The sequence below is a fragment of the Lontra canadensis genome, unplaced genomic scaffold, assembly GCF_010015895.1.
Source record: "Lontra canadensis isolate GAN:19392208 unplaced genomic scaffold, GSC_riverotter_1.0 scaffold83, whole genome shotgun sequence".
NCBI lineage: Eukaryota > Metazoa > Chordata > Mammalia > Carnivora > Mustelidae > Lontra > Lontra canadensis.
Window position 1 is genome coordinate 798704 of NW_022631077.1, and position 24308 is coordinate 823011.

The 24308-nt window shown below is 34.6% G+C and overlaps 1 protein-coding gene across 5 annotated transcripts in view; it reads right to left on the reverse strand.

Moving 5' to 3' along the window:
• Nucleotides 1-318: 318 nt before the first annotated feature.
• TMEM68 (transmembrane protein 68) overlaps nt 319-24308 on the reverse strand; it is a 43958-nt gene continuing 19968 nt past the window's right edge. For 3 of the 5 annotated variants that reach the window (XM_032882573.1, XM_032882574.1, XM_032882575.1), the window contains 5 exons: nt 21789-21956; nt 19317-19510; nt 14480-14540; nt 12668-12807; nt 319-1692 (listed from right to left, as the gene is read on the reverse strand). In XM_032882573.1, coding sequence (XP_032738464.1) covers nt 1588-1692; nt 12668-12807; nt 14480-14540; nt 19317-19510; nt 21789-21956 — 668 coding nt within the window. In that variant the 3' untranslated portion in view covers nt 319-1587. Of the gene's footprint in view, nt 1693-12667; nt 12808-14479; nt 14541-17163; nt 17297-19316; nt 19511-19882; nt 20001-21788; nt 21957-24308 lie in introns of those variants that run through there. The other 2 variants (XM_032882577.1, XM_032882576.1) reach the window with 2 other exon arrangements.

The following is a 24308-nucleotide window of genomic DNA, read 5'->3' on the forward strand; positions in this document are numbered from 1 at the left end:
TCTTTCTTCCATTTTTAAAAGCCAATAGTTGCCCCAAAACATTATTCTCATTTGTTTTATAATCATTTATTCATTCATTCTGGAAATATTTATTGATTTCAAACACAGCCTACTGCTAGAGGGCGGAAAAAGCTTCAAATAATCATTGACTCTTTTCATTGAAATTGAAATTAAAATATATTAATTACATTAAAATGTAAGGTTTACTCTTTGTGGCTGAGATAGATGAACATGATTACAGGTGAAAAATGAATAAAGAGTAAAACAAAAAATTAGTTTAAAGTAAAAAAAAGTCACATATGCAATTTCACAAGAAAATGAATTGCAATTCAGCTTTACTTTTATTTTATGTTGCTTAATTCTATATACATTACAGATATCATACATATATACTTGTTATACAAAAATTGATACAAAAACCCAAGTAAGTTAATATCTAAAAAAGGAAGAGGAAGATACTGCATTTGATTTCTGGTTCTCTTCCATTTAAATACTTTAAAAATTCAGATATCAAGGAGACAAATCAAAAGCCATTAATTTTTCAGAAAGCTTTGTGTTCACATAAATTTATCATTCAAGTATATTTTTATTGAAACAATAAACCATTAGACTGGTTGCAAAGTCAAACTGAATAAGCCATGGTATTCAGCAAAAGCAGAGCTTTCTTAGTTCTGCTTTTATCAGCCTAGAATCAACTTCTAACATACGAAATGCAGAGCATAACAGTGATTTTTAACCTTATACTATTAAATGTTACATAGCTGACAATGCACAGCATACCCTATATGGTACATCTACAGATTCTCGTTAAAAAATAAAATACTAAAAATAATAATAATTATTAGAAATTCTACTTTTCCTAATTTCTCTTTTATTCAATTTGAAAAACAGTGTATCTATCCCATTGTGCTTGGCAACTTGACATCATACCTAAAGAAATAATTTAAACATCATGTGGACCAAATATATACATAAATGTCTAAAAATTCTTGGTGTTGTTTGTTATAATTTCAGTTCTACAGTTATCAGTCACAGCAAATACAAAGAATTTAAAACTTAAAAAAGAATTTAAAATAATATTCCTCAACAAAGTATTAGCATGTTTTTAAAAAGTGAATTGTTGAGGCACAAAAACATTACATGATTCGCCCAAGGTCATGAAAGGAATGAGGGGCAGATAAAAGAGTATTGTTTCTCTAACTTCAGTGTCTGTACTGAATTATGCCATCTTGCAAAATCAGTTCAGATACAGATACAGAAATTAGATGCATTATCTTAGGAATATTTGTTTAACCTAAATTGCTGTTATTAATAAACTTAATTTTAAAATCTATATGTTTATCATACATTATCAGGAATTTATAAAAAGAAACATCATTTTCTGAATTATTAGGCATGTAATGAATTACTGTTTAAATTTGACACAATTGATTGCAAAAACAAAATCAACAATACAATTTTAAACAAACGAGTTCAGTCTAGGATGCTTATTAACATTTAAAAAAAATACTAATTATAGAACCAACGAAATTTATAGGACAGTACCACAGACACAAACATAGAAGTATAAATGTATTAAATCATTTTCTAGTCGGTCTTTTGTTTTTTATGAAAACGTTCTAACAAAGCGCTCATTATGTTTCCTGGTATTCTTTGGTGCTTATCAATCAAAGCTTGAAGAGCATTCTTTGTCTATTAAGAAAACAAAAGAAAAGCCATTATTCTTTTAGTTCCCAAAATAGATCATTTATGTTGCAAAGATTCTAATACGCTACTTTCAAAAAAGTCCTCCTTAATTTAGCACCCATCTCTCAAAATTAGTGACTTCCTTCTCAGCACACGGACAGGATAGCGTAGTCCTCGCACTGACTGTATAATGCTGGAAGTCCAGTTAACGTTACGTGGCTATTTTCTACACCAGACTGTAAGTTCCTTAAGACATAGCTTTGTATTTCTCCAGCACTGAGCACAGCAATGCTTTGCATACAGGATACACTACAAGGAATTGAAGGAGAAAAATCAGAAGGAAAAAAGTTGTAGGAAATTTTCTAGGGGAAGTTTTACTCCTTTCCATTCAAGAATAAACTTTTGTGTATTTTTCTTTCATCACTACACACCCAAACAACTACAGCAGGCAGTGCAAGAAGAGAGAGTGAGGAAAACTATGACTGAGCTGATACGCTTTTTAGTTCATTAGGTCCATTTCTCGACAGTTTAACAGAAATTTAAATTAGGTCACAGCAATGGGTCAAGTAAGATATAACAAGAAGTCTCCTAAAACTATTTGTTTCCCATTAAATTCATGACAAATTTCGATAACTTTTACTTTTAGATCGAGTTTGTGGCTATCTAAAAAAATTTTTGTGCAGGCACATAATGCACATATATTCACGCATACACACTTCCTTTCAGATGCTAGCCTTTCAATAGCCTTCTTTTTATAAATCTTGGACCTTCATCTTTAAGATTTTATTTAAATTCCAGTTAGTTAACATACAGTGTAATATTAACTTCAGGTGTACAATTTAGTGATTCACCACTTCCATACATCACCTGGTGCTCATCACAAGTACCCTCCTTAATCCCCATCACCTATCTCACCCATCCCCCCTCCCACCTCCCCTCCAGTAATGATGCATTAGTTCTCTATTGTTAAGAGTCTGAGTTGCACCTCTTTTAAAATATAATAAACCCTAGCCCAAAGATGTATTTTAAAAATAAGCCTCTCTAAACCACAAGTTTTCGCATCTCTGAAAGGAGAACTACTTCATACACTTATTCCAAGTATTAAATGAAATTACAACCATGTCTTCAGGTACATGGCACAATGACTAAAAGTGGCTAATATAGGTTGTTTTCTATTAAGTATATTCTTTAAATTTTATTCACTTATTTAGAAAATGGATGCTTTGGAAGCTATAACACATCAGTGAAATGAGGCTCTAATCTCAAGCTCCTAACTTAATAAATGGATCAAGTACAAAGTAATAAAAAATGTAAGATCATTTGTAAGATGTATCTATAATCTGAGATGTATAAAGAAAGCATCCGGAAGTTCAGACTTGAGAGCCCATTTGGTGGGCAGGGAAGGACACATGAATGAGATACTGTTTGGTGTGGGTCTCCAAGGACCAGTAAGATTCCCTGACAGCGAAGGCAAAAGCAGGAGGAAAAAGACCACAGGAAAACAACTGCCTAAGGAATGGTGAGTTAGCAAATGTGGCTGGAGTTTCAGGTATGTGTTCAGAAGCTGTATGTACAAGGCTCTAAAATTAGAATTCAATTAAATCATCAAAGGCATTAAACACCAAGTGAAAAGATAGACTTAATTTAATATGAATTGAGGTGTCAAGGAAGGGTCCTGGGTGAAGAAATATTAGGGCAATGCATTAAGAAAATACAACTCTTGCAAAATCACCATTGACATCCTGCTGTCACCAAACCTAGTAACATTCTTTTAATCTTACTTGACCTCTCCATCACCATTGTTCTTGCTTCTGAAATTCTCACACTGGAGGAAAAGCTAGATTTTCTCCTAGCTTTACGGCTGCTCCTTTTCAATCTTCTTTGCAGATTTATAATCCCAAAATCAGGCACTTACTTATTCTTCAAAGGTTCAGACAACTTTAATTACCTTTCATTTGCTGATGACTCCTAAACTTGTATCTCCAGCCTGCTCGGCTTCATATAGGAATATTCAATATGACTTCCCTTGAATGTTTTAAAGGCACCTCAAATTTAATATCCCTAAGACTAACCTAGCATTCTTTCACTCATACTGTGTCCTCTTCTTAGTTCCTTCCCTATTTCAGCAAATGACACTACCATAAACCTAGCCTAGTAACCCAAAACCTAGGAGTCATCCTTAACAACTTCTGCTTCTCACTCAACAATGGTTAACCCATTGGCAAAATCCATTCATTTCACTTCCCAAAGACCACTAACATCTATCCACTTCTCTCCATCTCCTTTCCACCTTAACAATACAGGTATATGACATATGCATGTATATATGAATAGACCTGTATTTATATATATGTGTGTGGGTGTGTGGATGAGACTGTAGAGAGAATTAAAGAGACAGACAGAAACAGACACGGTAAATGCAGAGATGGAACGATAGATTAAGACTGAGAGAACTTTCAGGATATGTCCCAAGTGCCCGTTCAGCACTGGCACACTGTATTTTACTTTAGATTTAGACAGTGCTTACAAAGTGGTTTCCACAATCAAATGCCTGAACAATCTATCACCCATTTTTTAAATGAGATTTCATTTCTATATTAATTTGGATGCTAATAATTTTGAATTTGTGATTATCCGGGGATCATTATCTTATAGTTATGCTTGTATTATTGACAATGAGGATTGGAAAATCATGACAATATATTCACAAAAGGAAAATTCCAAGTATTCTTTATTTCAAGTATACTTCAGTTCAATAATGACAATTTACAATCAAAAATATGAATATGGCACTATGTCCTTAAATAAATTCCCCCACTATGTGGGGGAATATGTCTACTATGCTTTGGTAGACTACTTGTTACTTTAGCTACTGATAATAAAGTACATAAAGTAACCGGAAAGGGTAACTGAGGTATTTCAAGGATTCAGAAAGGCCTTCTTTCTTACTTAGTTTAAATAAGTAAGACTGTACTATGTTTATATATTTTAATATATAAAATATCTAATTCCAGCAGTGACATGAATGTGAGTAAATTTTCCTCTCATGTGAAAAACCCTCATATGAAAAATCAAGGCACTAGAATTTAACTATCAGTAATATATTTTCCTTAACTAAGGAAAATTAGGGAACAGGGTTCATTTAAGAAACCTGGAAGAAATGTCTGAGATCATCTAGTTCAATTTCTCTGCTCTACAAATAAGCAAACTGGGACCTAGAAAGAACAGATTTCTCCAAAGTGACACTGCTGCCTAGTGGTAGTGCGAGGATGATAGCCCAGATCCCTAAATTTCCACACCAGCATTTTCCCCTTCCTTCTCTATTATCTTCTATTTTGCCCATAAAAAAATATGGTATTTGTAAAAAGTATTCCTAAGTAGCTCTGGCCCACTTAAATCCTAATAGTGAGGAAAAAACTTAAAAGAACAAATCAGAATTTGGTTATATCCTCCAGGCGAATGCACTATTCGGGGGCAGCAAAGAAATGTGTTATATTAATAGTAAAGTGTGTGTGGGCAGAAGCAACATCATGGGGTAAGGTCCCTGGTGTGAGGCTCCTGGAGCCCTATCAGTAAGGCATCATCTTGGGATGAGAGAACAATCATGCTATGCAGAGAGCATGTCCTGACCCTAAAAACCAGCGTTCACAGAGTTTTGTTTTCAGGATGCAGGAAGGCAATAAACTATAAGTATATTTAATGGACCAGCAGCATACCTGGAGGTAAGTTATCTAAGAATGAAGTTCGTTGACAAGGCACACAATGTTTCTTTACTGTTCCCTTTGTGAAACTTCTTACCTATCCGCTGCCTGATTTGAATAGTCCCATCTAATATAATATTATAGCTGTTTCAGCTGCATATCCTTCTCTAAGTGTCCGGTCTTGCTGAGTCCCAGTATGTTATAGTAGATTACAGTGATTCATTCCCTCTGCCTACCAGCCCCTCTCTTCTGGGCCATCCTATGGGAAGAGTACAGATCCTGTCCCAATAAAATCCAGTGTGGCCGTGTGACCGCTTTGGCCAGTAAAATTTCCGTGGGAGGAAGTGAGCCACTTCCAAACAGAAGCTTTCAAAGGTTTAATTCCTGACATTTTCTTTTTACCATGGCAATATCCCCCATGAATCAGCCATGAACCCAGGAGAAAGAAGACATGGACATCAGGGGAAATATAACATGAACAAGTAAGCTTTACTGTCCTAAGCCTCTGAGATTGGTTGTTTGTTACGGCAGCACACCCTAGCAAAATTGACTAAAATCATCCAGTTTTCTCATATATAAAATAGCAATAATAAGCTCTACCCTACAGGATTAAATCAGACTTATGCATAGAAGGAAAAAGTGAAATTACCTCTGTTCACAGATGACATGATTTTATACATAGAAAACCCTAAAGATTCCATAAAAGAACAGTTAGAACTAATAAACGAATTCAGCAAAGTTGAATATAAAATCTACACACAAAACTCAGTTGTGTTGGTGTACACTAACAATGAACAGTTTGAAAACAAAACAAAAACCAAGAAACAATCCCATTTACAATAGCATTCAAAAAAATAAAATAAAATACTTAGGAAAAACTGTAACCAAGGAAGAAAAAGACTTTCACACCAAAAATGATAAAACGCTGCTGAAAGAAATTAAAGACACAAATAAATAAACATCTGTATTCATAGATTAAAAGATTTAATATTGTTAAGCTGTCTATTCTATCCAAGGTGATCTACAGATTCAAGACAATCCCTATTAAAATCCCTACAGTATTTTTTTCAGAACTAGGGGAAAAAAACAAAAACAAAAACAAAAAAACCCTAAAATTCATTTGCAATTTCAAAGGACTCTAAATAGACAAAAGAAGAAAAAAGCTGCAGGCCTCATACTTCCCAATGTCAGAACATACAACAAAGCTACAGAAATCAAAACAGTATGATACTAGCATAAAGACAAACATATAGACCAATGGAATAGAAAAGACAACCCAGAAATAAACATTTGCATGTATGGCAAATGATCTTTGACAAGGGTGCCAAGACCATACAATGAGGAAAAGGCAGTCTCTTCAACAAATGATGGTGGGAAAATGAGATATCCACATTAAAAAAGAATGAAGTTGAACCTTATCTTACATTACACACAAAAAATTATCTCAAATTGGATTAAAGAGCTAAAACTATAAGACCTAAGACCTAAAACTATAAAAACTCCTAGAAAAAAATGTAGGCAAAAAGCTTCATGGCACTGGATTTGGCAATAATTTCTTGAATACGACACCAAAAGCACAGGCAACAAAGCAAAAACAGACAAACAGGAATACATCAAACTCAAAAAGTTCTATACATCAAAAGAAACAAGCAGCAGGGTGAAAAGGAACCTACAGAAGGAGAAAAAAAAGTATTTGTAGATCATATATCTAATAAGGAATTAATATCCAGAATAAAGACCTTCTGCAATTCAATTCAACCCAAATGTAATTATTTGTATTTGTATACAAATACTATGATTATATTGTAATGATTATATTTTCCAAATATGATTAAAAACGTGAGCCAACACCTTGAACACACATTTCTCCAAGGAAGATATACAAATGACCAACAAGCGTATGAAATGATGCTCAACATCAGTAATCATTAGAGAAATGCAAATCAAAACTACAATGAGATACTACTACTTCACACCCATTAATAAGATGACTATCATCAACAAAACAGAAAATAACAAGTATTGGCAAGGATGCAGAGAAATTGGAACCCTTGTGCACTGCTGGTAGGGATGTAAAATGGCATGGCCAACTATAGAAAACTGTATGGATGAGGCTCCTGGAAAAATTAAAAACAGAATTATCATAGTGTGAAATAACAGAAAATACATATTGGTCTCTGCCCCTGGATCCTGGTACAGAGGCCCTGAAACTTTTATAATTTCATCAGTGATAAGGGCACTAGAAACATGTTTTGTTCTATTGTTCTAATATTTGGTTTCTGACTCCAGTTCCTGATGTAGTGCTCCTAAAATCCTTGTAATTTCTTCAGTGATAAAAATTTATTTTTCTCTACTGGACTCATGGATGGTTTCTGGATAAGGGCTGGTCACCAGAAAGACCAAACTATGATTAGAAGCATGGAATCTTTAGCTCAATTCCATCATCCCCCATAAAATTCCAATAGTACAGAGTTCAGGGAGTTCAGAGAGCTTCCAGGTGGGTGAATACATCCACACCAGGAGGGTGGTACACCCTAATTTCATGGGGGCCCATTCTTCATTCCTCCGTTATCTCTTAATCTGACTATTCATCTGTATCCTCTATTGTATCATTTAATAAACTGATAAAAGTAAGTGTACCCCTGAGTTCTGTGAGCCATGCTAGCAAATTAATTGAACCTGGGGAGGGGTCATGGGAACCTCCAATTTGTAGCCAACTCAGCAGAAGTTGTGAGTTACCTGAGGACCTACTACGTGCAATTAGCATCTAGAATGAGGTAGGAATAGCCTTGTGGGACTGAGCCCTTAACCTGTGGGATCTACACTATCTCCAGATAGATAGTGTCCGAATTGAGTTATATTATTGGACATCCAGCTGGTGTCAGAGAATTGCTTGGTGGGGGAAAAACCTCCACACATTTGGTGATCAGGAAGTGTCAGAAGTCACGTGGTATGTAAAAGAAAAGAAAATTCACAAGTAAAAGAAAGACATAGTACGGAAGAACTGGGCTTTTCCCTAGAGGAGGGAAAAGCTGGAATATTTTCTTTCCACATATCATCCAGCAATTTCATGTCTGGATATATATCCAAAAGAATTCAAAACACGGTCTTGAAAACATATTTGTGCATCGATTTTCACTATAGCATTATTCACCACAGCCAAGAAAATGGAAGCAACTCAAATGTCCAACAATGAATGAATGGATAAACAAAATGTGGCAGGCATATACATACAATGGAATATTACCAGCTTTAAAAAAAGAAAGAAATCCTGCCACATGCTATAATACAGATGGACCTGAAAGACATGCTAAGTGAAATAAGCCAGTCACTATGATTCCATTTTTCTATAGCAGTCAACTCCTAGTACTAGAAAGTAGAATGGGGGTTTCCAGGGGCTGCAGGAGGAAGAAGTGGTAAGCTGGTATGATTCTGCTCACATGCGAAATCCAAAAAAAATGAATTTGTGGAAACACAGAGTAGAATGGGGGTTGCCAGGGTGTGGGGGAATAAGGAGATGTTGGTAAAGGGTACAAACTTACAGGTCTCAGATGAGTAAATTCTAATGTGCAGCGTGGTTGACTTACAGTTAATAATACTATATTATATATTAGAAAGTTGCTAACAGAAAAGGTCATAAATATTCCCACCACATATGCAAAATGGTAATTACGGGTGATGGAAGTGTCATCTAATCTTACTGTGATGATCATTTCACAATACACAATTTGATATTTATAATATCAAATCTTCACCTTGCACATTAAACTTTTAGTGTTATATGTCAATTATATCTCGATAAAGCTGGGGGAGAAAAAGAATCTTGTGTCGCCCATAAAGAAACCAGAGTAAATTGGTGGATAGATATGAAAAATATATTTGATATTTGATTTCTGATATATATACATCATATATATATTTGATATATTGATATTTGATGGATATATATTGAAAAAAGAGAGAGAGGGAGAGAGAAGGAATGGGTAGTTGGTGTTCAGTGGACACAGAGATTCAATGTAGCAAGATGAAAAGAAGGTTCTAGAGATTGGATTCACAACAATGAATAAATATATTTAGCACTAATAAAACCTATACTAAAAGATGGTTAAGTGATAAATTTTATATTTTTAACCACAATTTTAAAACTTAAAAAAATCACAGTACACATACAAAAGGCTGGTATAAAGTTATAATCACAACACATTAATCCCATTTTCCAGGTGATTCAGTAATTTGACATTATGGCTTTTATCTAGTTTTATACTTTCTGAAGTTGTAACTGCAAGCTGAGTGGTCTTTTTTTCCTTGATCTTTTTTTCCTTGGTCTTTGCAGGGATGAATATTACTGATCACTTCTGTTTTTTAAACATCCTCATCTGCTGACTTCACTCACACTAATTTACTTGTTCCCCACCTCTCTGCCACTTCCCTTTCTGTCAGCTTTGGGTGTTTTCCTTGGCACAACCCTTACATGTTACTTGTCCTCCCATCTGTCCTAAGTCGTCTTCTTTCTCTCTCTAGCTGCTTTGTAAAACTCATGACTTCAGTAACTATCTCATGCAGATAACTTCTAAATATTCACCAATTCTGACCTTTCTCCCAAACTCCAGTGCAATATTTTTAAATTTTAATTTTACCTATGAAGGGGCGCCTGGGTGGCTCAGTTGGTTAAGCATCTGCCTTTGGCTCAGGTTATGATCTCAGGGTCCTGGGACTGATTGAGCCCTGAGCCCTGTGCCAGGCTCTCTGCTCAGTGGGAAGTCTGCTTCTCCTTCTCCCTCACCTGTGCTCTCGTTCAAATAAATAAATAAAATCTTAAAAAAAATAAAAAACTATGCATATAAGTCTACATATACATATCCTGCAGGTAGCTATAGAGTTAGGTTTCAAGTCTGGTATTTTCTCTCTGTAAAATCTCTCAAATTTGCACCTTGCTCTCCCTTTCAAGTAAATAAAAAGATCACTATGTAATTCATTCATTCATCAAACATTTATTGTGATTTAATTAAATACCGAATGCTGTGCTGGGAACTGGAGACACAAGAATTCATAGCCTAACCTCCGCTCTTAAAAAGTGAACTTATATTTATATGTATCTAAGTAATCACAATTACTAGAGTCATCTTCACAAACCACTGTAGAGGAACAGATTATACATCTGCTTGCTTCTGCCAAGTAACTCTGAATGAAACTGATATGAACCACTCCCAAACAGAGGCCTATCCTAATTGAAATGTATCTGGTAGACAAATTCCCTAGTGTGATAGTTAAGGGCCTAAAAATATAGCACCTACTTACTTTTCCAGTTTCATCTCAACCAAACCCACCCACTAAGTTAGTGATTTCCCAAGTTTATTTTTCCACAGTTGTTATTAAATGCTATTAAATGAAAAACAAGGAGAGGGTTTTGGTCAGGTGAGAACAGGAAAATGTGCTTTGAAACAAAGTTAAACAGACCTCTTTGTTGCAGGGATTCTTAGAACTTTCAACATGTTCATGTGTTTTGCAAAATTCCTGGAGAATTTATCAGGCAGTCTTTCCCAACCTTGGCGTTCTAACCCCCTCAGACTGCTGGTATATGGTCAACTTTCCTATCACCATTTCTTTATTCATACTCTTCCTCCGACCCCAAGTCCACATGTCCAAATCACATCTTTCTTTCAAGACCCATCACAAACGCCTTCATTCCAGAAAGCTTTTCCTATTTTTTCCTTCACAAAGCGGTCTTTTTCCCCTTTGAGTTTCTACTGTCTCACTCAAATTCAGCCTCCATATTGCTTCTAGTGATCTTTGAAAATGCAGCTCTATCACAGTGTTCACCTATTTTCAAGACCACGACACCCCGCCCCTGACCTAGCTTTTAGGAAACAAAATCAACTGTAGGCCATGATTATCCAGACCTGTCCTGTGTTTCTAGCTTCATCTCCCATAATATATACCCTTTTGGCTATACAAAACTACCGGCAATTCCCCAAAGATTTTATGCTGTCATATTGCCATCCATTTATACATTTAGTTTCCTCTACCTCATTAATCTCTATCCAGCTAATTCCTTGTATTTCCAAACTGAATTCAGCCATCACCTCTCCCAAGGAGGTACCCTTGATCTAATTTGGGTATCTTTCCTTTGTGCTTCCATAATACCCAAAGACAGCAGTTCTCAGGCGGGATCTTGCCCCACTGGGTGTTACATGAAAAGGTCTAAACGCATTTCTTCGTTATCACAATGAGTGAGGGGTGAGGATGGGAGTGCTACCGGCATCTAGTGAGGAGAGGCCACAGAGGGTAGTAAGCCCCGTATGGCACACAGGACAGGCCTCCACGACAACATGTTCTAACACCCGGAGTAAGAAACCTTCTGCAAGCACACCACTGTGGTTAGTGCATCACCATATAAACGCTGATTTAGTTATTCAGTTCCCCTGCTGGACTGCAAGTTCCTAGAGTAATGGTATTCACTTTTGTTAATAATGTTAACACCCAGCATTCGCAGAGCACTTACTATATACCCCTCCCTCTTCCAAACAATGAATATGTATAATCTCCTATAAATCCTCAGAGACAGCTGTGAGTGGTCATGATTCAGGGTCGTGAGACTGAGTCCTGTGTCAGGCTCCATCCATGTTGGGCATGGAGCCCGCTTGGGATTTTCTCTCTCCCTCTGCCCCTCCCACAGCCCCTCCCACCGTTTATTGCACATGCTCTCTCTCTCTCTAAAAACTAAAAAAACAAAATAAACAAATATTCTCTTCCATGTTCTGCAGACTAACAGAGTAAGCTGTGGACTCCCTGAGGTCACACAGCACACACGTGGTGGAGCTAGGAACAATCTGATTTCATAACCCACACTCTTTAAAAACTACTCCACTTTCCTGCCAGGATATTTCTATCAAACAAGAACGACACTTTCCTTTCATGGAGGTCAACTCTTTCTTCTGGACATCACTTATGAAACTTTTAAATTACCAGTGCCAAGAGCCCCAACCTCTTAGCACTTGTGACATTTTAAAATGAGTGGTTCTTTGTTGTGAGGAGCTGTCCTGTGCATGGTAAGAAGTAGCATCCCTGTCCTCTACTCACTACAAGCCCATGGCCCCACCACCTCCCAGGACCTGCCTGTCATGACAATAACTTAACGTCTTGAGACACTGCCAAATGTCCCTTGGGGAAAAAAGCACCACTGATCGAAACATATCTGTAGAATGAATGAATTCATTTTTAATGAAATAATTGAAAGTAAAAATCTGTTCAAAGATTAAGAAAAAAAAAGAATAATTTACCTTCTCAGCTAATTCTTCTGCTGTTATCTTTGGATCATAGGGAATAGGATCACCTAAATAGGTACGTAATTTCACTGGAAAACCGCCATACATTGGAGCAAATGGATAGCGGAATTTTTCATAAAGCCACCTAAATAGCCCTGTTTTAAAGTAAACAAAATTATTTTAATTGGTTAAATATTCTGAGCAACTGTAAATTTTAAAATTAATAATTAATAATGTGAGACTTAGAAGAAGGTAGCAAACAGTATCACCTCCCAGTAATTAATACAATATGTATATATTTTAAAGATGAGCTTTTCATCAATTCTAACAAATGTAGCACATTAATGTAAGATGTTAATAATAGGAGAAATCAGAAGGTGGTGAGAAGCTTTATGGGTACTCTTTGTACTTCCACTCAATTTTTCTGTGAACCTAAAAATGCCCCCCAAAATAAGGTTTATTTTTTAAAAAATGAACTTTTAAAAATATGAGAATTTTAAAAGGCAAACCAATTACTATTATTACAAAACTGAGGATAAAGATTGCAACAAAAAGCTAGAAGCTAAAAAGTCTAGAGACTCACAAATACAGGCTTCTATGAATAAAAGAAAAGAGAAAGCATAAGATAAATTCACATAAACATGAAGCCAAAATGTACCAATAAATTGGTAAAAAAAAAATTATTGTAAATTAAGAAAAATGCAAAAAGTAGCAAAGAATTACTAATGCTAATGACCAAGTATGAAACCTAGCAAAATCAAAAGTGGCAATAATGTAAAATAAACTAGGGAATTAAGTAAAAAAGAAAGTCAAAAAAGCAGTCACAAGTAATTTTTAAACCACTTATAATTAAAGAAACAAAATTGGGAATAATTCTGTTATGCAACTTAAATTCTGAAGAAATAATCTGAGAGAAAATTAGAAGAACAATTCTACAGCAACAGCTAAACAGCACATCAATCTGCCTTTCCAGCTTAAATTTGGAAAAAAAGGGGGGGGGAATGTTAACACCTAAAAAACGTAATAGAATATCAACAACATACCAACATTACACATAAAAGAAGCAATAAAGGTTTAAAGTTCTTTAAGAGGGGATTTGTATGTGGATAGGAATAATATAGTTATGGGGATATACTTTTATACCTAACCACAGGGTATAAAAACAAACTGAAAATTTCAAAATAAAAAGAAAACAACAGAGGTATTGCAAAAAAAAAAAAAAAAAAAAAAAAAAAAAAAAAGCACTTCTAATTGTTATCACTCCAGTAACTACACTCAAAGCTTATTTTGTTACCCATAAATTAAAGTTAGACAAAAAGAACTTTACAATATAAATGTATCATGGTTCAAAATATTATAAAAAGCAAAAAACAAGAAGTAACAGAAATGAACCAAAGCAGATGATACATCCTTAGGTCGTTAATCTTAATTCAGTATCATATTGTCATCCATTTTTAAAGCTGTAACTTCTTCAGCGGTGAGTTAGGAAGATAGTCTGGGCAATGGGCACATTTGTTCAAAACCTCAATAGCATGACTCAACTAAGGAAATTAGGTAACTCACTCTGTAATTTTAAGAAGCCCACAAAACAAATAAGCTTCAGTATGTATATAAGACTCTTAACAAAAATATAACATCTAAGAACTGCCACTAGTTAGAATCAGTTATCATTTAGACTGTAGATAATAAAACATCTAAATAATATATCCATTATCTAAAGTAATAATTCAAAAGAATTTCTTACAGGGTTCGAAAGCCCAAGTATTTTGAAGATTATATTCTGAATATTACATTATAATTAGAAAAACCGTATGAACCAGAACTTACTTGTTCCTCCAAGTGATCTAAATCCTTCTCGAATATTTTGTGTAAACATAGGAATAATGGGCTGAAGAGAGAATTTGAATTAAAAAAGTAAATATATTGATCCATTCAATATCTCCATTGAGTCAATAATGCAAACTTTTGAGGGCTTGTTCAAGATTATGAAAATGAGGTATTTTTAAAATAAAGGTATACTTTTATCACCAGTGTGATTTATTTAGACTAAATTTAACTTGATCATTTGTAAAAACAAAAATTGGAAACACTACCCTCTAGTGGCAATATATAATATTTCACTTACAAACTTTCCTATCCTTTCCACATAAACTCTTGAAATTCAAAATAAAGATTACAGTAATCATTAATTTCATTAAATAAAATTAATGTGGTAAATTAATTTGATTTTAGTGGTCCACTGAATAGTATGCTCACTGGAGAAAAAGTTACAAGGCAGATATTCCCTCTATGGGGAAATTTATATAAATTCAAATGACAAGTTTTGAAAAGATGCTGTCATGCAACCACCAAAACACTATTTTTTCGTGAGATTATTAAATCTAAAAATGTTGAACATCAATGAAAAGTATAAGACCCACTGCAAAAAAAAAGGAAAATTAATATATAAAAATTCCTTTTATCATTAATATTAAAGGATTTCTGCTCACAAGTTCATGGTTTTTATTATTCCATGTACATCTGTGATTAAGTACGATTTTCTAAATGGAGACCTTAATCAAATGTCCTAAAACAATGAAGTTGCAAAGGATCATATAAGGAGATAGAACCATGGTGAAACTGAAGTAGATAAAAAATTGAATAAGAACACTTTAAAATGCTCACAAAATACACTGAATTAAATGACATTTTAGAATTTAAAAAACTGAGAATCACTTTACTTACATTCTACCATCAGTATTTGCCTAATACAGAGTTACCTGCCCTGGTGAGCAGGGTTTGAGATATTTAAATAAGCTGACATTTAAAAAGCCATTCTTATTCAGTTGTGGAAAACTTTAAATATGGTGGACTAAAGGAAAGGGACTCAGGTATAGCTTTCTTCATTAAACTTATTTATTAACTCACATAGAACTACTGGTCATTTATTTAGTGTATTTCTCCCCTCACCAGAAGGACACACTGTTTTGTTTACAGCTATATCCCCAGCACCTGGAATAGTGCCTGGAACAGACTAGGTGCTAAAACAAAGTGTGATGGATGAATTAATTAACGAAAGAATGAAGACACGGGACAGCTAGACATCGCACATAATGAAGCAGTTTGTATTCTCTGAATACAAAGTGTTGGAAATAGGGAGCAATCTTAAAACAGTTTGGAAAAAAGAAGTCAGGTAAAGAAAGGCACTCTGATGGAAGAATTTAAAAGTCTCATGGTGTTAATTCACAAAGCTAAAACATAAAACAAAGGACACTGACTCTTTCGTACAAAATTCAGATTATGATCTAGGAAGCCAACACTAGTTTTGTGAAATAGTGACTGCTGACATTCTAACTTTTTTTAAAGAGTTATAAAATGTCTTTAGAGTTGAGAACATAAAATGCCCAAGAAGAAACACAAATCTTATGGCTCATAAACATCCTTTGTCTTCTCTGACCAGTACTGCGGGATTTATGTCTACTGACTAGCATGAACCCCTAGATTCATACTGAAGCATGCACTTTATGAAAACTCTTCAGGGTACATACCACCCTTTAAATAGCTTACTCTCCAGAAGCTCGATATATCTAGAACCTATTAAGAAGGAAAATGCTCACCCTAGCAGACTCAGTATTCCAGGCTATATAGTCTGGCCATATAGTTTCTATATTTGCATTCAAGCTAACAGCCTTAAAGTTATAAGCATTACTTTATAACAACTTGATACTGTAGTACAATTATTCATTCCTTTTCTTATATACCTAATGAATACAAGGTGTTGGCATAAGTAACCTGGAATTAAATTGTTTGCATGCATACATGTGTCTCCTTATGTACATGAATGTACATGTGTGAAAGAGAAAGAGAATGTGTATCTTGTTAAAATTATTCTTGGGGCATTAGTTTAAAATGGTCTTAGAGTCTAAACTTTGCCCCTAAAAATAAGTGAGCACCACTGGACAAGTTATTTACCACGTTTATTCTTCAGGTTCTTCATATATAAAGTGGGAATAATAATAATTACACTATCTCAAAGGTTATTTTTTAGATTGATATAATACATATAAATAATTTTATTAAGACAAATGTTATTTTCTTTTACATCACTTGTTTTTCCAACCTGAGTAAATGGGCTAATATTTTTTTAACTTATTTAGATATGAAGTTACCTAAAAATTCTCAGGAATTTCATAAAGTAAGAGTGACTTAAATTACATTAAAAAGGCTGTAACTTTCAGAAAACCTTAAACATTTTTTTACCAATATTGTGTGAACTTGCATTGAAAATCTAGATTTTTTCACCTTAATTTGTTACCATGTTACAATTTAAATGTAGTTATTCCTCCAACAGTCTTAAATTTTTACTTTATGATAATTCTGTGTTTATTATAGTTTATGATAATTCTATGAGGACCATGAAGGGGTTTTCCAGATTGGACACTTGTACGATTTACGACTATCTCTATATATGGTTAAAAATGCTCCCTCATGTATCTGGAAGGTGCCTCTAATCTCAAGGTCAGCAGACTCACTGTGAAATGCAGTCAGGGATGGCAACAGCTGCGGTTGCCTGCGGTCCTGAACTGTATGCTCTGCTCTGCTTCTGCCTTGCTGTATGACCCGATCCCTCCATCCCTTCATCTCTCTGTGCCTGAGTTTCCTCATCTGTAACATCGGAATAATTATATATGTCACCTACTTAATGTACAGGAGTACTGACATAAAGCCTTTTAAAAGCACTACAAAAGGTTGGGGTGGTACAATAGTTATCAAATGTACAATGCTACCTGTAAATCAACAATGGTAAAGATTTCGGACTTTAAACTTACAAAAGATGTTTATAAAATGTTCTCAAGTTTCATACAAAAACCTTAAATTATCCAGATTATCTTAATTATCTAGAAACTCTATCAAAGATTGAAAAAAAATAGTTCCTTTCTCTCTATAATTTCTTTTTTTCCAGCCTTCTTCCAGGCAATGTTCCTTAAATCTGTGAGGTTAAGGATGAGAAATTAGAATCTCATGATCAATTTATATAATTCCAAACCTACTTTTGTGATTTTCACCTTAAAACTTTAGGAGAAATAATCCTTTCAAATATAAACCTGAAAATTAAACTATCTTTGATTAGGGTCTTAGCTTTTATCACAGCTTTAAAAGACATTACTTTCATTACCCTTAATTTTTGTACAATGGTGCATATATCTTTTTGTACTTTCTCATATATTCTAAAATTTTTATAATCAGTGCTTAAGACTCTAAGAAATAAAATGTGCTATGAATTCATTTTCTGTATCACTAATACTATTACTGTAAGTTAAATTCCAAATGTCCCTTTCTAGTAGTGTTTAATATTGTGTTAAAAAAATCAATTCAATTTAATTCAAATAGCCTACTAAGTGCTAGTCACTGTACTAAGGACTCAGAATATAAAAAGATGATCTTGTCCTTAGGGAGCTTATAATTTACTGTAGGACAATAATGTTTAAATTTTTATGTTGTCTATAATTAAACACTTGGACAAGTACATTAACTCTTATTCTGGGATCACATTACTAAAGCACTACAGCAATTACTTTTAGTAGTTACATGTACATGTGTACAGGAGAGAATAAAGTTCGACACATTTTATTTTAACTCTGCAGTTAAAAAAAAAAAAAGGAAATTTCCATTTTTTTTCCAAAAAGAAAATTTCCATTTTTTCCCAAATACTGGTCTTGGGTTAGAATGAGTCATCCATAAACTCTTCCTTTTTAATACTATATTTGTAAGATGAACAGGTAAGCTAAAGGTGCATAATGGTCTCTATATAGCAGCAAAGGGTACACAAAAAAACCGAGACATGAAAGTATTGGCAACAGTCTCTAACTAATTGGCCTGGAAAAAGAACACCATCCTGTCAAAGGCACTACCATTTCTTTTTCCAACAGACAATCTAAAATGAAAACAGAAAACAAAGAAGAAACATTCCATAAGTAATAAATAAATGTTTCATAGGATAAATTATAATATGGAGACCAAAAAGTTGAGAATTACTTTCCAATGCAAAGAAAAGGACAAAATGGCATTCATATTCTCCAGTCTACTAAGTAGAACAGTCACTGTGGATCCCTGAGGAACACTTAATCTTATTGACTAATTTTTTATAAAATCTTTTTAAAAGATCTAAATGACACTAATACCTATTTCTTATCTTTATTCACACTATCAGCTAGCTGATCACATTTGCTGAAAAAAATAACAGGAGTTACGTATTCAAGTCCCATTATTATACAAATTGGTCACATAAAAGAATTGCAATGAAACCAACCAACAACCATCACTGAAATATGCCAACTCAGTCATACCAAAGGCTTAAAATACATAGAACTGAAAATACTTTTGAAAAAGATGTAACTGAAGGAATACAAAAAATTTTACAGATCTAATTAAAAGCAGCTGGATTTTGAAATGTAAAATAAAACTTGGATGGATATTTTCCAAATTTTCAGATTAATTTTTTTAAGATGGCATCCCAAGCACAAGGAAAATTTCTCTATCATTAACCTTACAAAGAGTTATGTATACTGATCTTTAAGTAGTGCAATTAAAGTATCTAAATTCTTATATATTCTGGCCCACTACATAAGCATTGATTTTAAATTCAACCTAGCTTTACTTTAATAATTAGTTTTATATAACTCACCACTTTTGCATCAATTGCAACCTGAGCGAAGCCTTTACGATTACCCCAAATGATGTTGTAGGTTTCATCACTAATTAGGGCTTCTCGAACTCCACCTGGTGAAATAGCTAACAAGTGACCACTCCTCAGAATTTCAACACATTTTTCTCTTGGTCCATGTAGAGCACAAAATACATCAAGTAATAAACTAAACCCTGTAAAAAACATTAGCATGAAGATATATCTTAAGTACTTCTCGTACAATTTTTCAAGACAAAAATCTTTACAACCTACATAAATTATCTATACTTCAATCAGTAAACTCCTTTTCTTACTTCTTTTTTTTAAGTCAACAAGAACTCTTAAGGTTTGGATAAGATTAATATTGCTGATAAAGTAATAGCTAAGCCTTCTTGATCACCTCCTATTGATAATCTCCTCAGTGATCACCTACTACTCGGGTTACAGTGCATATTCAAACTCTGAATTAAAACTCACAAAATCCTTGGAAAACAGGGATTCTGGTCCCCATTTTACAGACAAAGAAGTTGGCTCAGAGGGTAAGTATCTTGCTCAAAGTCACACACCTAGCAAATGGCAGGGCAGAGATTCCAGTCCGGGTATGTCTAGTCCAAAGCTCCTTCCACTGCATCTCAGAGCCAAACACTGTCTATAGTATTTATTACAGCAATCAGAAATGATATCCCATCAGCAATCACAAATCTAATCTTCCTTCAACCCTATAAGAAAAAGAATCACTCAAGAGAATGTAAATCTGACTATACTTAGCCCTACCAAAATTGGCAAACCATAACACATCTATTGAAATTAAAAGTAAGATGATGTTAATCCCATAATTAATTTGTTAAATCAATAATAACAGCAAAATCATTGAGTTTTTAATGAAGTGAGTATTTAATTCAGTTACAGCTAATTCCAAGTCTTAATATTATACAGTTTTTCAAAGCACAACTATTTATGGATGAAAGAAATAATCCTATCAGTAATTAACTATTTTAACCAAATACTAAACTGGAACTTCTGAGGACTGATGTTAGTATAATACATTACTTTTGAGAATGGGAAATATGAGTAGTGAAACTGTGCAGACTAACCAAACTTCTCACAGGTTTAAGGATCTGAAGCAAGATTATAAAAATTATTAAGATTCAAATAATATTCACCACATATTATATTAAAAGCTCACTGACTTAACTGGATGCATTTTCATAATAGGTTTCATAAATTACAAGATCATAAAGGAGAAATCTCTTTAAAAACCAAGTGCTAAATAAAAATATTCACATCGTATTATGTATAAAAAGAAAAAAATGGAAGCAACCTGTAAGAGAAAACTAGTCAATAAATATTTTAGTCATACATTAAAACTATTCTTTATAAAGCAAGGTAAAATGTTAGTGCTAATATTATATATTTTTTCAAAAAACACAAAAGAGTTTACATAACATGTAAAAATATACAAATTAAAAATGATATATAATAAAAATGTAACTGGTTATATTAGAGTAGTAAGATTATAATGATGTTCTCCTTTTCTCTAGTTTGCAAATTTATTATAAAGTGATCATATTGCTTTCTAAAGAGAAATCTTTTCTAGCCAATTTAGTTTAATCAGACACAAGGATACCCAAAACATTAACCATGTCTATGAAAGGCACTGAATAGGTTGTTATTTAATTCACTGTTTGGTATTTGTCTCTCTGGTTGATGGGTGGCTTTGGCTTTTATTATTCTAAAGGACAAGCTATCAGCTTTGTTGGCTTATTTCTGGTGATTCAGTGACAAAAGAAAATAAGATTTATTACCAATGAGTTTTAGAATGGCTTTTTAAAAACTGTCTGAAACCATTTGGTTAACTAATCTTTTTTAAAAGGTATAAAGCATTTATGAACAGAAAGGAGAATATAGTCCTTAATTTTAAGAGTTGTAAGTCTAGCAGGTAAGTCAAGTATGATAAAGACATACAGATTCTTTAGGATAGGATTTCTGAAGCAATATTATTATATGAAAAAATATATCCTGGTTGATTTTTTTAAATAATTTTGATTTGCTATAACACAGACAGTAATCAAACTTTAATTACTCTGAAGTTAAACTCCAAAAATCAGTATCTCATTGAGAAATTCATCATATGAAAAATCAACTACCCTCTATACCAAAATATAAATTAATTACATGGCAAAAGTTACAATTTATTTTTTTTAATTGGAAGTTTAGCATTTAACTTAGAAAAATAATGACTAAATACCTATTAATAAAGAAAAAAATTAGATAACATTTTTGACCATAATGTTTTTATATTTAGATACATTACCTAAAGAGCATTATTAGATATTTAGAGCTAAGTGTGTTACCCTAAAAAGGCAAAAATCTTTTCCAAATGGTACTAGAGAGCTCAAGGATACAAAATTTAATATAATTTGATCATGTTAATTAAACATTTTTATATCACTATCTACAGTCAAAGTTTACCTGGGATTTTAAAGACAAAGTGATCAGCTACTACACGGCAAGTTCTGCCTTTGTGGATAAAAATTTTAGCCATGAAGTAGTAAAAATCTATAGGAATAGCTCCATGATAAAAAATGATAAGTGCTGGTCCTTCTTCTGGTATTTTTTCCATCCCATGAACTTCATAACCTGTTGGAAACACAAAACACAATGCTTAAAATATATTTATTAGTTTATTTACACTAAAGGATGTTTATTAACTCAGAAACTCAGTCTTTTCTTATAGAAGTGCATAAGCCTTCCTCTTTCTCCTTCCCTTCTTGCACGAATCAGTCCTACAGCCATTAGGTGGGCCAGAGTGAAGAGGGGGTGGAGGGATGGCCTGGAGTATATGCTGGAGCCCAGTCAGGGTGAGGAGGGCAACCACATGAGGCAGCCCAGAGTGGGGAGTTAAAGCCCAAGCAGAGTTCTGAGTGCACCCCCACAGGAGAGTCTAGACAGGGTGCTGAGGCCTAAGTGGGAAAGGGAAGGGATCCAACGGTGGGATTAAGCACAAGATTAGAAGATAGCATCCAGACCCTTCAGTGGCCTAGTATGGGGTATCAGCCTGAAAGGGGTAAGATGGTATCTGCGAGTGGCAGGGGATGGTGGCAGTGATAAGAGGTTGGTTACATATGGGGGGTTGGTCAAATGAGTCTACACATTAAAGATGTGAGCCTGGTTCCTCACTACTGGAGAAGGTAGCTACAAAAACAGAAAAGGAGAAAACTAGAATAAATTCAAACCATAAGAGAACCTCGCTCCTACCCTAAAAGAAAAAGCAGTATGTCAGAAAGCTGAGGTCGCTCTCTCAAACAGATGAACCGACAGCTCCAACGGGTGATAAGCCCCTCAAATGAGAAACAAACGGAGGATGGGAGGAAGACATGGGTACCCTAAAAATAGGCAAAAAGAAAATAACTGAAATGTTAACGAATTCAAAGATCAAGTGAGGTGACCACTGAGTGTAGAATCCCTGGGAATCCCAGATACAAACAAGAGTCCACACTCACCAACATTCCTCCATGGGACTCAGTGGGTGCTTACAAGAAAAAGCAGGGACATGGCAGGGAAGAGACCCAAAAGAGCCCTTGCAAATGGTATAGAGAACAAAATCCTACTTGCTTCTCAGAAGCTTCTCTTGGAAAAGCAAAACCTGACACTGGGAGAGGTGCAGGAAACTCTTCCATCCCTTCTAAGAAAACAGCATCTGTAAAAAGCAACTGATGCTGGAAAGAACAGAACTCATTCCCCCCTCCTCTCACCCTTGCCTCACCCTACTATCCCACTCACAGGCAGAAGTCCACTTCTGGGTAGAAGGGTAGAAGTCAAAACATCTGCCTCTGGGAGATAGAGAGTAGGTCCAGTTTCTGAAATGACATCAAGCAGAGATCTGCTACTACTCAGAGGAAGAGCAAGAAAATTTGTGCCAACCCCAGACTCCCAGCTACACAAGGCAGAGTTTGCCTCCCATGGGGAAGAAGCAAAGAGACATTGAGAAAGCCTCACACCTGAGCCTCAGGCATACAGGGCCTGTGTACAATTCTGGCTAAACCAAGAAAGTTGAAGAGTTGCCCCTGTCATCCCCATCCCACCACAAGCCTCACATGGAGTTACAAGCAAAGGCAAAGAAAGGCCCCCGTCTGTGGTACAGGCATACTGGGTTAAGGAGAGAGGAGAAGGACAGAGAAAAACCCTCTGGCACTGTTATATACAAATGTTATATACAAAACATCATTTAAAAGTGTTATATACAAATAAAACATCATTTAAAGTGTTATATAAAAGTGTTATATACTAATGTTGCAAACTTTTGTTTCACTCCCAAACATATAAATTATACTTTAGAAATTCCCCCCATTTTATTCATCAAAAACAAAAATGATTTTATAAAATCTAACTACTACATGCAGGGAAAAAACTGTGATGACAAATTTGAATTAGAGGTCAAGAAAACATCTCTCCTGTACTACAAGTGAACTTAAAGACTAGTGCCACCCCTTACCTCTCCTTCCTGCCACATTGTTAACCCTGTTCCAAGTCACTGTAAGGGGAACAAAAGTTTCACCAAGGGAAGCAAATGACAGGATGAAAGACTGGTGGAGATGGGGATGATCTTTGGAGGCTTCCTTCTAATATGAACCAGTTTACGTTGGCTTCCTGTCCATACCTTTTTTTTCCTCTTCCGCCAGCTAATGAGATTAACCTGCCTACTGCCCTTTACACGGCTATACCAACACATTTTTTATGGCAATCCTGTGCTATTGGTGTTTGTGGGGAATATAAAAGATTTACGTAAACTCCACCAATGCTTCAGAGGAAAATACCCTGCATATTTTATCACTAGAGTTTGAACTTATACTCTGAGGAGATGAAATGTGGTCATGGTTCTAGTCATAAGATCTGTTTTTCCTTCCCACCTTACTGCTGCCAGGTGCCATACAGACCTCTGCCTCAGCAGGTCCCAGCAAAAAGAAAAAAGCAAACTGAACCACCAATGAG